Source organism: Brachyistius frenatus, unplaced genomic scaffold (genome assembly GCF_029030835.1).
Source record: "Brachyistius frenatus isolate BFR_SWC_R1_liver_20210118 unplaced genomic scaffold, ASM2903083v1 Contig_263, whole genome shotgun sequence".
Classification (NCBI taxonomy): domain Eukaryota; kingdom Metazoa; phylum Chordata; class Actinopteri; family Embiotocidae; genus Brachyistius; species Brachyistius frenatus.
In genome coordinates, this window is record NW_027210862.1 from 81,909 (window position 1) to 98,725 (window position 16,817).

At 43.8% G+C, this 16,817-nt stretch overlaps 2 protein-coding genes across 5 annotated transcripts in view; one reads left to right on the forward strand and one right to left on the reverse strand.

Annotated features, from left to right (window-relative positions):
- LOC138634456 (transcription factor IIIB 90 kDa subunit-like) overlaps nucleotides 1-16,817 on the reverse strand; it is a 90,838-nt gene that overhangs the window by 60,078 nt on the left and 13,943 nt on the right. For 2 of the 4 annotated variants that reach the window (XM_069721390.1, XM_069721392.1), the window contains 3 exons: nucleotides 16,747-16,778; nucleotides 10,514-10,586; nucleotides 795-944 (listed from right to left, as the gene is read on the reverse strand). In XM_069721390.1, the coding sequence (XP_069577491.1) occupies nucleotides 795-944; nucleotides 10,514-10,586; nucleotides 16,747-16,778 (255 nt within the window). The remainder of the gene's footprint in view (nucleotides 1-794; nucleotides 945-10,513; nucleotides 10,587-16,746; nucleotides 16,779-16,817) is intronic. The other 2 variants (XM_069721391.1, XM_069721393.1) reach the window with 1 other exon arrangement.
- LOC138634459 (BTB/POZ domain-containing protein 6-B-like) lies at nucleotides 4,737-8,873 on the forward strand. The gene is made up of 4 exons (XM_069721399.1): nucleotides 4,737-5,761; nucleotides 6,455-6,545; nucleotides 6,723-6,841; nucleotides 7,421-8,873. Exons 1-4 carry the CDS (start codon nucleotides 5,349-5,351, stop codon nucleotides 8,451-8,453), a joined length of 1,656 nt encoding a protein of 551 aa, XP_069577500.1. The 5' UTR covers nucleotides 4,737-5,348; the 3' UTR covers nucleotides 8,454-8,873.

The window sequence follows — 16,817 nt, forward strand, 5'->3', positions numbered from 1 at the left end:
TCCAGAACAGGGTTTCAATGTTTCGGTATCCTTGAAACGTCCATGCCTTGTGTTTTATTTTGTCACAATAGCTTACATGAGGACATTTTCAGTATTCAGAAACGGTGCAGCTTGCCAAAAACCCATAAAACAACTTGAGTTGAGGTGAATTTGTTTGCAGCCTTCAAATTTCAGACTTTTTAAATGCACACCTTGAGTTGACAGACATCTGTCAGCTGTGCTTAGATAACGCGGGAAGAACATTTCTATTCGTAGTAACCTTGAAGTCAGAAATTTAGCTCTGACAGGTAGAAGGAAATAAACTGTGAGAGGATCTGAAACTATTAAAGGGCAACACAGCTTAAGTGCACATATGTCTCCGTCATCTTGGACATTAATTAAAAACTACAGTCTACCATCAAGATATACCAGTCAGGAGATAAATGCCAGATGTCTCATGTTAATGCGGTCCATATAAAAGCTGTGTTACCAAAAACAAAAAGGAAGATGCTATTTAGCTGTTTACAGATCTATTTCTTTGTACCCTTTTCATTAACAATCTCCTTTTATTAAGCTGATTAAAATCCCCCTTTGGCAGCGTTATAATGAACTTCTACCATAAAGTGTCACATACTTCTGACCACTGAGCAGCTTTCTGAGTATCAAAGATTAAAGTCTCTTGATGAAGGGCCTCTGAGCAGAGAGCGTTAATCACCTTCCTTCCTCAGACTTCAGGCTGCTTCCAGCACAACTCGCCTAAAAATAAAGATGATCACCCGCCGCGCAGGCACACAGTGTTCTGGTCTCGTGTTTACCTGCTCCACAGAGTCCCGACGGCCTTCGTCCCGTGTGCATCCAGTCCCTCTTCATCCTCTGCACCAGCCGCATCGCCGTCATGGAGACTTCGTGGTTCTTCTCGCCAAACTCCAGCATCTGGGAGAAACGGGGGATATACAGGCACGGGTCTGGTGGAGAGAGAGGGGGGAGGGGGGTTTCGGTCATCAGAAGGAAGACTGGCCAGGGAGGAAGTGACCGGTTGTTGAGACGATCTAGATGCAAATCTATTTACAGTACGGTGTCAAAAACTCCCACAGTAAGTAGAGATGTGAAGAGAACCGATACTTCGGAACCAAAAATCGATGCCAAAATTATGACCGTGACCGCGCTTGTGTTTTCGGGGTGCTGGACTAAAACAACAACACGTGGAAGGACTCCAGAAATTACAGCTGGATCAACAGGTCCGCTGCAGGAGCTTTGTATGGAGATATTTTAGGTTTGAGTCGGATGGTCCGAGAGAAGTTCAAGATGACCAGCGGGGGGGGGGGGGCAAACGGTGTCACGAAGCATTTAAAGGAGGAAACACTTCAAACCGATTCAAACAGCTTAAAAGAAAGACGTCCGGATCTGTGCAGATAACTCACAACATTGCAGCAACAATAAAGGAGTTCATGTTGAAATATATCCACCTTTGATGTATATCTAGTTCAAGATGCAAATAAAACAAAGATCCAACATGTGATGGCAGAGATATTTATTCTCTCTCATTTCAGATGACATCGAATAACTAATGCCTGAATTATTAGGACCATGTTGTGCTCTATATTAACTCTCAGGCTGCTACCTGTTTACAGATTGTCTTAGGATTTATCCACGTTATACTGCCCAGAAAAATCGCAGCTGCTCAGCTGTGAAATACTAAATGTTGGTGATTCATCGGTGCCTGAAATTTTAATTTGACTGTTAATTATGAAGTAAATTATTGATTATATTATATAAGGAGCAGTAAATGAGCGCCTACGTGTGTCAAGTTTGTTTTCAAACTGCATGTAATTTGATGCAACGGCAGCAAAGGGCACGACACAGTTTATGGTTGCGCAGTGATTACGTTCATCGTTTTTGTTTTGTGTGATTGATTGGAGAGGATAAACTGCGGTAACGACAGGGTACGAGTCCGTCATGCTGAAGTTTCAAGGTCTGGTTTTAGATCTGTTTGTCTCTCCCGACCCGACTGCCAAAAACCTCTCAGAAATCATAGTTTAGCCAAAAACGCCGTCCAATAAACAGGCGGCTCGTGTGCCTGCGCGACTTCTGTTTACAGGCCCCAGTAAGTCTGAGCGGTAAACAAACCAAAAGCACAAAAATACCCGACCCTGCAAACTTTCCCACTTTCCACACAAAGAAAATGACCGAAATCATGTCTGAAACGCGCACAGAATTAAACTGACTACCACCTGTGAGCTTCCCAGTAAAACCAGTCCTCCCAAAACTGGCTGCCAATTAGCTCCACTGGAGAACAGGAGGATTAGCATTTAGCTCGAGTGCACCTCCAAGCAGGCTGTTTCTCATTCAGCGTCTCCCATCCAGATTTCCTCAGCTGGCGAAAGGATTTGAATTGGCAACCGTCCAATTAAAAGCTCGCTTCTTAAACTTTCTGTAGCCCAAACATCTCCGAGAGGCTTGAACGGTGTCGCCTATCATAAACTTTATGGAAAATACTTTGGATTATGCTTTAAAAAAGAAGAAGAAAAGAAAAAAGGTAAAACATATCAGAACCACCTGCTTTTGCCATAAAACAGCCCGGCAGGTGGCCAGTTTGCTTTTAGTATGTTTTACTAATAGATTTGATCATTCTACGAAACCTAATTAAATGCTGATGTTAGGAGAAATCTTGTTTCTTTTGTAGCCCGCAGACCAAAAAAGTCGAGTTTCGTGTCCCTGCTATGACAGTGGAGTTGAATATCTTTGAAGTCAGTGGCTCCGTTTAAAGAGCAGTCCAGTGGAAAGCTGGTAGAGCCAGCTGGTAATCAGATCCAGGCTGATCCCTCCCTCCCTCCTTCCCCCCTCTGCACCGTGTAATGATACGTCTGCAGAGCCGGCCATCGCTGTTCCAAGTTTTACTGGAGTTTCAGTAAATGCAAAAAAAAAAACATAGCCTGAGAAAAGAGGTTGTTTAAGAAAAAAATAAAAAAAAATCAAACCTCAAATCCTCTTTCACAGCTGAATATAATCAATGTGCGATGCTCAAACAGTCCAGGAGTCATTCAGTGATGGAGTGCTGCAGTTTACCTTTTTTCGTGTACCCTCAACTTGCCTCGCCTACATTCCCCAAAATTACTTCGACCACCCTCCGAGAAGGGCCGCGAACTTTCTCCATTCAATCAAATGCGGGAGCAGGGCCGCATGAATAGCATTAAAGCGTTATCACTCAGTCGTGAGGTAGCTGCGCCCTTCCCTCAAAACCCGAAACTGAAATGCATTCTGGTCTATATTTTGGGTTATTGTGGGAGTAGAAATCAGTCTGAGTTTTTCTCTCCTGTAATGATTTTTTTTCTCTGTTGAATATATGGGACCAAAAACCTAATCATGTTTTTAGATTACTAAATTAAATTCTTGTGTCCAACTCAAACGAAGCGAAATACTCAGATAAGATTTCATGTTGTTCACTTATTCAGTAAACCGAATGAAGATACATAATCAATAATCGGCATTTACAATGGCTGTATCACAGATTCACACAATTATAAAGGGGCAAAGAATGCACTGACTTTTGCTTATGTGTGTATTTGTATTGTATTGCCGTGTAAATAATGTTTCTTTTTCTCTGGGTTTACGGTTAAAATAATGCAACTCAAAACATTTACGGCTACTATCACAAAAAGGGCAATTGACTTGTCCTCATTAATGTGCAGAATATTATGTTTCTCCTATATAGTTTAAGATAAATTGCAGTGACTTCAAATCACAGCACATATCAAGACAGACTGGTGTAAACGGAGGTGTAAATTCAGATGTAAAGAGGTTTATTAGTTCTCTGGTATTTCCTTTGTTATTGAGGCTCCTCATTATCCCGGGCTGGAGGGTCAGATTTAACCGACCTTCTTTTTAAATTTCTATTTATTCAACCACGGATAGATTATCTGAACAGGCCTACTACTGGGCAGAAGTCCAAAGTCCTGAGGCATCAGAGGGGCCCAGGGTGTGACTTGGTATGAAGAGACTTCGTATTTACTGTTGGAACATCCCTCAGTTCAGTTAAAAGATGCAAAACAACTGTGAAGGGATGCAAAACAATCCCAAAGAGACAAAAAACCACCAAAAATAGATGCAAAATGACTCAATCCAGACAGAAAACCACAACAAAAAACAAAATGACGGAAAACAGATGTAAAATGACTCAAAAGAGACACAAAACAAACATAAAGAGATACAAAATGACTATAAACCAACACAAAGCCACAACAAAAAGACAAAATGATCCAATGCAGATGAAAAATTAACCAAAACAACACAACCAATACGGCACATAAAATAAATCCATAGACACAAAACCAACAGAGATAGAAAATGACCAAAACCGATGCAAAATGCCTAAAAAAAGACCCACAAAACAACCATAAATGGACCAAAAAACGACCACAAAGAGTCACAACACTGTCCCAAACACATAAAAAGATGATTACAAAGACACAAAACATCCACAGAGACGAACAACAACCACAAAGACACGTTGGTCGTCCTCGCTTTAACTCTGAGGGTCGTCCCTATACAGAGGGTAGTGTGGGGGCCCTTTTACCCGTGAGCCCCGGGCCCCATTGTCTCGCGCTCCGTCCATGCAGAGGAGGCGGGCTCAGGCCGTGACGCCCTCTGCGGAGCTGCCGAGGGAGGCGCTTCTGCCCCCCTGACGTCGGCGCTGAGCGTGAATCTGATTGGTCCTCAGTGAGCCCTGGGCGGCCGACGAGATCACGACGAAAAAAAAAAAAAAAAAAACAGAAAAAATAGAGCAGACCTTAAAAACTCCCGACAAATGACTATTTACCTCGGACGCGTACGGACGCGACGGAACATCACAGCCGGCCGGGACTCGGTCGACAGCCAGTTGGGGGGAAAGAAGGAGAAATATCTGTGAGGATTAACGCAGAGGCGGGGTGGAAAAAAAAAAGAAAAAAAAAAGAGGAAGGACTTGAATCCCAGCTGCGACTATCCGGATTACCCACTCACTGAAAAAGGGAAAACAAGCGACGCTTCGTGGACATTTCTCCGTCCGGAGAAGATGAGCTGACCGCCAGGAAAAAAAAAAAAAAAAAAAAAAAGGAGCCCAAAGTGTTCGTGGTGGAAGTTGGAAACGGAGGAGGAACCGGACTCCACCGGGCCTGGACGGATATTTATATGTTGTCGTGTAAACTTCGAGGTCGATGCCGTTTTAAAGCGGCGTAGTAGGAGCCGGAGTCCACTCAGAAAACCAGGAATTCTCCGCGGAGGGAACCCCCCCTCCTCCCCACACACACCCCTATCACGGAGTTCATTTCGACCCCCAAAGCGAGTCAATTCCCCGGGTAAATAACACGGAAGAAGGTCGGTTGGTTGTGCCGATGCCAACGGCAGACTGCAGGTTGCTCCATCATGGCCGGATCATGAGGTGTTTGACTTATCTACTCCTACTGCCAGAAACACTGAAAAAGTCCAAGAAGGTCGGCAAGCTCCCGGGCAGGCTGCCGGTATGTTATGAGATCCTGACTCTGTCCCTGTCGAGTAAGAAGAAGCAGCAGCAGCAGCAGCAGCAGCAGAGGAAGATGGCTGCGGAGTTGTACCCCGCCGCCAACACCAACAACAGCAACCTGGCCAACGGCACTACGGTAGCGGACACGGAGAAGACCAAGGAGGTGCAGGTGTGCCAGGCCAGCAGCAGCAGCGCGGCGACCACCCCGACCACCCAGCAGAACATCAACAACAACAACGTCGACCCACCCAGCTGGCAGTGCAGCCACCCGACGCTCAGAGAGAGGTAACTCCGGCATGCTCGGGACCACATTATCTGGAGAGACTGAAGGGAGGAATCATAAATGTGTGTGTGTGTGGGTGGGGGGGTACCGAAAGGACCATGAAATACTTTAAAAAGTCACGACCGAGTAAAGGACAGCCAACTGTAATTAATATGGAGGAGACAAGGAACAGCAACAAAGTGCACTAAAGTCACTGCTATCGCTAGTGGGCATCAGATACACTCGTTTTATTTGCTTTTATTTTGGAGGAAAGTATTTCTGCAGGACCTGGTTATTATTGCGACACAACTACTCTTTAAGTTTCTATAAAACAAATATAGTTCTGCTTGCATGGCCTACTATACAAATATGAATTCAGCTGTTGTTGTTTTTTGTTGTTTTTTTAACCATAAATCACTATGATTTCATCTCCGTAAATGATCAGTTTATTTATTGATAACCTCTCAGTTTGGACTCGATTTGCCAAAACAAGACATTTGAAAATGCCCCCATGCCCTCGGAGGACTTATAGATCGCAATTAGCTGGAAAGACCAACAATGAATTGAGAAAACAATGAGTGGCTTTTTGTGCAGGCTTCCTACAACCTCCCCAAACCTATGAAAATAACCAGTGTCTCCAGGCAAACGGCGTGTGGGAGGACTTGACGTTATACAATACTTGAGGCTTATTCGTGTAAACCTGCTCTGCTTTGCAGGAATGCCTTGATGTTTAACAATGAGCTGATGGCCGATGTCCACTTCATCGTTGGGCCCTTGGGGTGTTCGCAGAAGGTTCCAGCACACAAGGTAAATGATGTTTCTGTGCTTCAAAATGTAAATCTACGTCCCTGCACCAGTGCCTGTGTGACTGTTCCTGCTCTTGTACTGAACTTAAAGAAGAAAAGAAAAGAAAAAAAAAAAAAAAAAGGTTGTGGTTCATGTGTCTCTGACGCATCCGTCTCCTCCTCCCCTTCCCCTCCACAGTATGTGCTGGCCGTGGGAAGCTCGGTCTTCTGTGCCATGTTTTACGGCGATCTGGCGGAGGAGGAGTCCGAGATCCATATCCCAGATGTGGAACCTGCTGCTTTTCTAATTCTGCTGAAGTAAGCCACTCGCCGTCCCTCACACGGCCAACCGAGAAGCGGAGATGACAGGCGCAGTCAGTGTCACTTCAAAGCATATTATTACTCATCCAAAGCTAAGCAGAGGTGAATGCCAAAATGCTGGGAGCGCCAGAGAGCAGTGGCAGCAGCACAGTGCCTCTAATTGCCGGTTTTCTCAGCGCTCTTTGTTCAACTCGAAACGTTTATCTTTCCTTTTCCTCATCCTCAGCCTGACAGTTTTCTTATGTGCACACTGGTAGTTATAAATAACGTGCCTTTGTTGCTCAATTCAGTAGCATTGGCTCAGATGGCATCCTGGACTGGTAGGATGGGTAGAGTCACTGTACGATCCTCAGGGAAGGAAAAAAAAAAAAAAAATGATCGTTTTTTTTTTTTTTTTTTTTTTTTTTTTTTCCATTTTGATTTTTGCTCGACTCCTTTAATGGAATGGAAATTAGATGAGAAATGAGGAGCCAAAGTCAGTTAATGAGATTGTGATGTTCCTCATATGGCGTCTTACTCCATCAGTGCCAGTAAGTTAAGATTTCGGTGTATTTACGTCTCTCTTCCTTCTTCCAGGTACATGTACAGCGACGAGATTGACCTGGAGGCGGACACGGTGCTGGCCACCCTGTATGCTGCCAAGAAGTACATTGTCCCCGCGCTGGCAAAGGCCTGCGTCACCTTTCTGGAAACGAGCCTGGAGGCCAAGAACGCCTGCGTGCTGCTCTCCCAGAGCCGCCTGTTCGAGGAGCCCGAGCTGACGCAGCGCTGCTGGGAGGTGATCGACGCTCAGGCCGAGCTGGCGCTGGGCTCGGAGGGCTTCTGTGAGATCGACCTGCAGACGCTGGACATCATTTTGCGGAGGGAGACCCTCAACACCAAGGAGGTGGTGGTGTTCGAGGCGGTTATGAACTGGGCGACGGCGGAGTGCCATCGACAAGGTTTGGGGCCCACCACCCGCAACAAAAGAGATGTCCTGGGGAAGGCGCTGTTCCTGGTGCGCATCCCCTCCATGAGCCTGGAGGAGTTTGCTAACGGGGCGGCGCAGTCCGATATCCTGACGCTGGAGGAGACGCACAACGTGTTCCTGTGGTACACCGCGGCTAAAAAGCCAGAGCTGGACTTCCCTCCGACCGCCAGGAAGGGCTTGGCTCCTCAGAGGTGCCACCGCTTCCAGTCCTCGGCGTACCGGAGCAATCAGTGGCGCTACCGCGGCCGGTGCGACAGCATCCAGTTCGCGGTGGACAAGAGGATCTTTATCGCCGGTCTGGGTCTGTACGGGTCGAGCGGCGGCAAAGCCGAGTACAGCGTCAAGATCGAGCTCAAGAGACAGGGGGTGACCCTGGCGCAGAACGTGACAAACTTCCTGTCGGACGGGTCGAGCAGTACGTTTCCGGTGTGGTTCGAGCATCCGGTTCAGGTGGAGCAGGACGCCTTCTACACGGTGAGCGCCGTGCTGGACGGGAACGAGCTGAGCTACTTCGGCCAGGAGGGCATGACGGAGGTGCAGTGTGGCAAGGTGACATTTCAATTCCAGTGCTCCTCCGACAGCACCAACGGGACGGGAGTACAGGGAGGACAGATCCCCGAGCTCGTGTTCTACGCGTGAGCCGCTCCGGACTGCTGACGGAAAATTAGGTCCATCGTCGCCTCCCAGCCTTCTAAGTAATGTAGCATTAAAAGACACTTGAGTAACGTCACACTAAATGGCCTGGTTAGTTCTTTGAGAGACTATTTTAAAAGCAAAGGAGCTGTTGTTTTATCTAATTTAATTTAATGTTATTTTTCTATTTAAATACCGATTTAACGTTATTTGCTCGGACGCTTGTGTCCGAGGCGCTGCGGCTGCTGTAGAAACAACATTAACACTGCGATCTGTGGTTATGTAATCAAGCTGAGCTCCACAACTGGAACAAGTAGGGACTGCTTCAAATTGTGTAATTGCAAGTCTATATTACAATGTTGTTACTATGGTCCGAGCAGCAATATCACACGAGGAGCAAACTTTATGTAGTGTTATGATTCTAAATGCAAAAAAAAAAGGAAAAAAAAAAAAAGTAGAAATCTTGTCCGAAGCAGAGTTGTTTTGCACTTCAAAGGACGGCCTCAGAAACGTTGTGTCTTTTGTAAAATACAATTTAACTGTTTGACAGCTTGATGCTGTTAAAAGACCAGATGTGTTCTGTACAAGAATGCTTATACACCTGAAGATGAAACATAAAGGTTATAATGTGATCAAAACCACAGACTTCACATCATTACCGTGCCGGGGTGAGGGAGCGGGGATCCGAGGGGCAGCAGCGCCCTCTGGGTACGACCGCGTGAACTGCACGCTGGATTTATGAAAACATGCCGGTCTTGGGGGGGGGGTAATGAAGGGGTCAGGTGGGCACAGGTTCAGGGGCCAAGGCTTCAAGGGGCCCCTGAGGAGGTATCTTTTTTTTTTTTTTTTTTTTTATAAAGTCAGCATTTCTTGTTGGACAGTGACAGGATTCAGTCTACAGTGGGTCTATCCTGAGCTATAAATACAGAGAATGTGCCGATATGCAGCCTGATTGATTGATGTTTATATTTCTCATTCATTTTCTCCTAATTCAGCTGCACGGTGTTAATCGACAGTATATTAAAACTAGAAAAAAACACTAGATTTATTGACGTGAAGCTCTGGTCGAAGGAAGTACTTTGTCATTATTTCTGTGGAGGACGTTGGTGTGGATCGTCTGTAGCAGGAAGGACACTTGTGTCCAGTGCTGACAGCAGACCTCTTCATAATCTTCCAGTGCTTAGAGCTTATAATTGTGACCAAAAATGTATGTAAACTATATGATTATAACTTTATTTAGTGCGCTTTAGGTTGAGCCTCCCAAAAAAACAGCTGAAACGTAGGTTTTTGCCAGCAACTTAAATTTAGTTGAAGCATCAGATGTTCCAACACAGCCACTAAAAGACTCTCAATGTTTTGAGATCAATGAGTTCAGACTTTGAAAAAAAACCGTTCCGTATAATGTGAAAGTTTTGGGCACTAAAATTAAAGTGAAGGATGCTTTTAAAAACAATGGCATGAATAGCTTTTTAAATCAAGGTGCTTGACAGGAACATTAAAAAAAACAAAAAACAGCTGCGACTCTGGAGGAGCTTTCTAAAGTTTGGAAATATAAAACCCAGATGCCCGACATTTAACCCTTTGCTGGTGTTTTATTTGCAGTCTTGATATCCATAAAAGGATATTTTTGTCATTTTAAAAACAGAAAACCATCCCGGTATAGTTTCACATCTCTGCTTTAAAAACGAGAGTTTAAGAGCTCTTTGTTTTGCCTTTTTGTTGAAAATCAGAATATTTGCACCATTTCCTGTGCAACATTATCAAAACCTCTGCAGTAACCCCTTTAAAATCATTTGTCCAGCAAACACAACAAACATTCTCCAGTTTCAGCCTCTCAAATCTGAGGATTTGCTGCTTTTCCGTTTTATTTCATCGTTAACTGGATGTTTTTAGGGGGTTTTGGATTATCGGTTGAACCAGAAACTCTCATTTTTGACCATTTTTCTTTGCAAAATACAGACAAAACGGTTAAACAATGGTGCGTGACAACAGCCGAGTCAGCATTTCGAAAGCGCCATTGAGTATAAAAGAAAGACACCGAGAGAGGGGGAAATTGAGGACAGTACCTATAGCTGGAGCATTGATGCAAAGCTCTCTGGCCAGAACGAGAAACGTTTTTCCCAAGATGTAGACGTTCACCTGCGGAGAAGAACACGAACACGATGAGTAAAAGTGTGTTTGTCAGACGTAAACATCACAGCTCGGTTTCATTTCAGCTGCCATTAAACCCTTTTTAAAAAGGAATTACAACAGAGCTGGAGCTTCGGACCGCAGCGTTTTCCCCTCGGCGGGGCCGAACAGACTGTCAGGGCTGTTGCGTCACAGTCAGGTTAAGTGTCCCGGTTACATAATGGACCCGAAGGTTGCAGAACATTTCCCTTCAATATGTGTGATTAAAAGCTGAGCTCCGGGTGCCGATTGAAGGGATTTGAAGGGTCTCTTCAAACACGCAGCTCTGTCGATTAATTTCTAATCAAAAATATCTGCCGCTGCATTCGCCCTGCTGGCAGCTTTTTTTTTTTCCCCTTGTTCTTTTTTTTCTCCTATCCTTCACATTGATTTCCTGTAGCTAAACTGGAGATCTGAGCGGTGCAGCAGAGCGTCTTTCATTTCTTACTCTAACTGGATCATAAACCGATCAAACCTTTCTCAATCTGAACGGAGGGATGATTTTTATCGTAACAAAGTGGCCTTTCCAGACAAATCTACACACGTCAGCACAAAAAACAGAGACGCAGGGTCATTTTGATAACCGAGTTTTGAGAGTGGGGGGGGGCGAAACTGAGAGGCAGGACAAAGTGTTTGTCTTTAAGATGAAGCAATTTATGATAACAAAAAGATTTCAGCTTCTATAACTGCTTGTGCTTCTGAAAGTTTAACTCCTGAGAATCACACAAGAGGTTGATCAAGACTTGGGAGAAGTTTTGAGAATCTGTCATCAGATGCTTTGTCTGTAAACGGATATTTGGTGGTTTTAACCATTTCATTTTGAGTGTTTTACAGCTGAAGCCATCAGACTGATCCTCGTTTCAGCGAAACTTTCTCTGCTTCCAGCTTCTCAAACGTGAAGATTTGCTGCTTTTCCTTGTATTATGACAGTAAACTGGATTTATTTTTTGGGGGGAGTTTGGACGGACGGTGATATAACAGAAAATTTGATATTGTATTCAAGCAAAGTTTTTGTCAGGCTGCTTTGTTTGTGTCACTTTTTCTTTTTTAATCTGCAGAGTTGAAACCAGTAGATTCCCAGTTCTGCTATTCTGATTCGAGTGACAGTGACATGAATATTTAGGCATTGTTTTGTATGAATGTCCTGCAGCTCTGCAAGCAAACACCGTCTTGGTCAATAAAAATTAAAAAAAATAGAAGATTCTATACTTTAAAAAAAAGTGCATTTAGGTACTTTAAGATCACTTTAAGCCCTTTTTTTTTTTTTTTTTTTTTAACACTACAGAGTGCAAATTGTTACTTGTCCCTGATCATACCAGCCAGATTATTCCCATAGACACAAACACTGCCTCGAGCAGGGAGCAGTAATCATGGTCAGGACCTTAACTCCATAAAATAAAAGGACCAAACAGCAGGATCCACTGTGCTGCAGGAGGGTATTCGGTTTATACGGGTGTAAAAGCTTCACAATCACGTGCTTTTAAGACTTCAGTCAATTTAATGTGGAGACTTTTTTACTATCTTTTCCCCAGGAAACTACAGCAGCAGTAAAAAGTTTGGACACTTAACACTTATTCAATGTTGTTTTTTCTACAATGTAAAACAAAACTTGGGACCTGTGAAATAACACATTTAGAGTTATGCCGTCTCTACTTACACTCTTGAAGGAGTTCCCACACACACTGAGCTCTTATTGTCTGCGTATTCACTTTTTTTTTATGACTTTTTAAGACCTGCAGACTATAAAAAATTGTGAATCTATCCGTTAACCGCCGCTGTGGAGAAATTTGACCCAAAACTATTAATAAAAAAATAAGAGTTTATGGGAAAAATCCATCTATTTATACTATTATGGAAAACTTCACATATTCCCATCCTGAACTTTATAAACTGGGGGATGAAACATTTCCCATTAGAAACCTTCTGGAACAGCATCTGATGAAAAGTCCCTGTGCACTTAAAAACTAGGCTGAGCAGCAAACTAGAAACCTGGTTTGTTGCAGGAGGAGCAGGACGGGTGGTGGAGAGGGAGGGGGGGGGGCTGAAGGAGAGGGGTGGTGGTGGAGGGCAAGTGTGCCACCAGGGTTATCACAGTGGATCCTCCCAGCACAGATGCTTCATTGTATTTAACCCCTACAACACCTCCAGAAGGCTCTGCAGTAAATTCTGGCCCCCCCCCCCCCCCTTCCCCCTTGCTCCCTCTGAAAGGACCCAATGATGGATACCGCCGAATAACAAAGCCACCGGGCTGCACATCTATCATCTTCTTCACGAATTAGCACCATCACACCCCAGATTTAAGTTCTGCCGCGGGTGAAATCTGAAGCAGGAGGCAGTGAAAGATGGAGGATCAGGTCGTGAACTCGGGTCAGATTTCTGTCATTCCTTCAGACTGTCTCTCATCAGACCTCCGGGGGCCGAGAGAGAGAGAGCGAGAGAGAGAGAGAGAGAGAGAGAGAGAGAGAGAGAGAGAGAGAGAGAGAGAGAGAGAGAGAGAGAGAGAGAGAGAGAGAGAGAGAGAGAGAGAGAGAGAGTGAGTGTTTTCAGAGCATATAGAAGGACTCTCCCTTTCAGCCCCCCCTGGAGTCGGGCAGATGCTGCTCTGCTATTCTGGGAGATGGACTCTGGTGAGGAATTTATACACAAAGGCAGAAATGGTGGAGGAGGAGGAGGAAGTGGAACAAGTGTGGTCACTTTTAAGTTTAAAAAAAAAAAAAGTACAAACTACTGTGTGATTACAGCTGAAACAAGGATGTGGATCATTACTTATGATTGTCAAAAAACATCTTTACTATTTTTTTAACAGCTTTGCAAAAAAAAAACTCGTTTTAACATCAATCGTTTTAAACGTTTTGGCTTTTTTTTTTTTTTTTGTGCATCTGACAAAGTAAACAGACATTAGCTTCCATTTTGGAAACTACATTAGTAATTGGGATGGACTTGCATTATCTTCAGGTTCAAAATAAACTCATTTCTAGCAGCAGCAGATGTCTGTTTTAAGCTAAAATCCACTTCATACTACTTGACCAGCACCAAGCAGCAAACAGACAAAACCAGAGACGAGCCAGCAACACAGTGAAGCATTTAGCAGCTTAAGAGACAGATATTTTTGTCAGGAGGTGGTGGAGACCAAAAACAGAGCAACAAGAGAGTCATAAACTGGACTTATAGTCATTCGGTGGACACAGACTCTCGTCCTGTGTCGGTTATATGAAAATAATCTGCTGACAAGTTCACCACAACAACCTTATGAGGTGATAATATATCGTTGTGTTTCTTGCTTGTTGTTTGGCTCACAAATTACCCAAAAAGTCAGTCCACTATTACAGGTTTAAATCAAATGTTTGGGTCTAATACTTGCAGTTTTTTTCATTCTCATCATTCTTTTAGTACTAACAACACTCTACTCAATAAGTTAATTGTGTTGTCAGACAACCAAACAGGCCTCGTGTCTGGAAGCAAGGAATAAAGGCAAAACAGGAAAGTCTTAAAAAACATCCATCTGAATATACGGATGCACTTCCTGCTTCGCCTCTGACCTACTGTACTTACTGTGGCTGCAGGCAGAGTGTAACTAATGAGAACCCATTGTCAAGGATCACTTTAGGGAATATAATCCTCGTGTAAAGAGAAGAAGTTGTCGAAAAAACTGCAACAATAAGACCCGCAGAAACACTGGAAACTCAGCGATTCACTGAACTGTAGAAATCAAAAGAATTAGAAAATGTGTCAGCGATTTAATGCAGTTTTGCAAAGATTTTCCTCCATGTGATGCACACGATGCGGACATGTCCCAAAAACAAGTTTCAAAACTGCCAAACGTCCGCGATTATCTATTTATAAAATGTTAAAATACATAAATTTAGATGACATTCATCACAAACTTCCGAAAACGCTGCATTTGACTCCGAGCTCAGGTCTCTGAAGTCAATCGCTGCACTTCGAAGCGTCGGCAGCGGAGGAGCTGGTGAGTGAACCCCAGGAGAATATAATACCCTCTACAACGTGGCGCTAAGTGAAACTTTCCGGGTCGAAGGGTTAACTCGAAACACCCCACAATCAGAAACGCGGCGCGGTTACTCAATACTTGGCGGCTCGACAGGTGGACGCAGAGACCGATGCTTCGGACACGAACGCGCATCAACAACAACCCTAAAAGACAGAAACTACAGAAGCAAGTCTTTAGCTGCGGCGCGAACACTGAAAACAATTATGAAAATTTGTGATATTTTGTTTGATGCGGCCAAAATGTTTGTTCCCGTGGATCGAAATGTTTTCTGCCCGATAAACACTCAGCAGCTTTTAATGGCGGATATAAAAGATACGTCTACCTTTCTTTCAATATGCAGCATCTTAAAACACAATCCACGTCGCACCCTGATGTTTCCTCTCCCAAAATGATTCTATTTACGTTCACAGCTCGTTAAGGCGAATATAGCGATCGATAATGACGTGATCACGACCAATTTAAAAACTTAAATCAAAAGATTTGATGTTAAAAAAACGTGAATTTAATTGGTCAGGTGGTATTTTGGTGCCGAGAATGATGGAATTTTAGGTCGTTTAAACACCTGAAGTCCGGTTTCATGTTGTCGTTATATTGTAAACATTCGATCCGGCTCCTTTTGGATTCACAATGCAAATTTGCGAGCGCACAAAGGAACTTTGCATGAAATACTTCTGTTCCTGTTCATTTTAGTTGCCACTATATTGCAATTTTCATGACGGTACGACCGTTGCTTATATTCCCGTCAGTTCCCGCATTTTCATGCGTTTTTCAAGCTGAATCTTGATTTCTTTGTCGAACCAAACAACCATTAAACATCCTCCTGCTCCCCTCCCCATGTTCATTTCCTTTCTGGTTTAGTGACGCATTGAAAGTCTTTAAATTGTGATGCAGCTAAAGTGTTTCAATAATGTGCGGGCGTTTTTTTTTCATAGGTCTCTATCCAACACACCTGTTGTTCAAAACTATGCATGCGTGTTAAACATTTGCATTTCATGTGGGAAAAATAACAACATATCAACCACTGAATAAATGAACAACATGCTAAACTTCACATCAGAGACAGATAACCTACGCAGCTGATATTTAAAGTGAGTATTGATCCAGCCCTCATCAATACTTCAGCCTGGGCAGCTTTGTGAAAACAGGCTGAGGCTGACAGAGCTGACCATTCATCCAAACAATGCAGGAAGGACCAAGTGGTCTGGGGTGGGAATCCATAAAAAAAAAAAAAAAAAAAAAAAGAAGTGATTGGTGGACTCAAACCACCCCACAGCAGCAGCCTCGCCGCTCAGCATTAATAACCCCACCCACCCAAAATCCACTTCAAATCCACTCCCAGCCTCCAAATGCCAGGGTGTGTGTGTGTGTGTGTGTGTGTGTGCAGGGTCGGCGGGGGGGGGTCGGCCGGCTCCTCCGGGACAGCTGGGTGCATAAAAATAAAAGGCTGGGACCAGCTGGGACTCCGAGAAATGTCCCACCACCACCACACCACCACACCCGACTCACCGAGAATCGGCTGCCATTAAACATGCAGACAAATGGAGGGGTTTCTAAATTTACACACACACACACACACACACACACACACACACACACACACACACACACACACACACACACACACACACACACACACACACACACACACGACTCAGGTTTAATTACACGGGTGAACGTCTGAATGCAGGAGCGGTTAGGCAGAGATGCATTATGGGAAGTTGTGGGGAGAGGTAAAGTGGCTGCTTTAACAGGGATGGGCATCCTCGAAGGAAGAAATGAAAGAGTTCTCTTTAAAAGTTTTCCAATAAAAAAGCTTTTTTTATCATCTAATTTATCGCAAATTTCTTCATTTGATCAATAAAAATGGTCAATCACTGATTAGAAAGTTGAAATTGAGAGTTTTGGAAATTAGTTGGTTCATCTCTTCAGTAACCGATTCACCATTTTAAAGCAACATTTTATGGTTCCGGCTTCAAAAGTGTCGGACTTCAGTTAAATTATTGTTCTACAACGGATATTTTTCACCGTTTGCTGGCGGTTTATAGTTCAAAGAATTCACTGATTAACCAAGAAGAAGATAATCAACAGATATAATCAACAGTTTAAGTTTTAGAAACGTACCTGCAGAACGTCGCTGAGGTCGAGCAGCATGTCTGAGAGAAACAAGTCAAGGCAATGAAAACAAAAGAATC

Bases quoted from the DNA above. Each gene is read 5' to 3' on its own strand.
- LOC138634459 (XM_069721399.1), top strand. From the start codon at position 5,349: ATGCCAACGGCAGACTGCAGGTTGCTCCATCATGGCCGGATCATGAGG. The intron at 5,762-6,454 runs GTAACTCCGGCA...TCTGCTTTGCAG, and splicing joins CACCCGACGCTCAGAGAGAG to GAATGCCTTGATGTTTAACA. The intron at 6,842-7,420 runs GTAAGCCACTCG...TCCTTCTTCCAG, and splicing joins GCTTTTCTAATTCTGCTGAA to GTACATGTACAGCGACGAGA.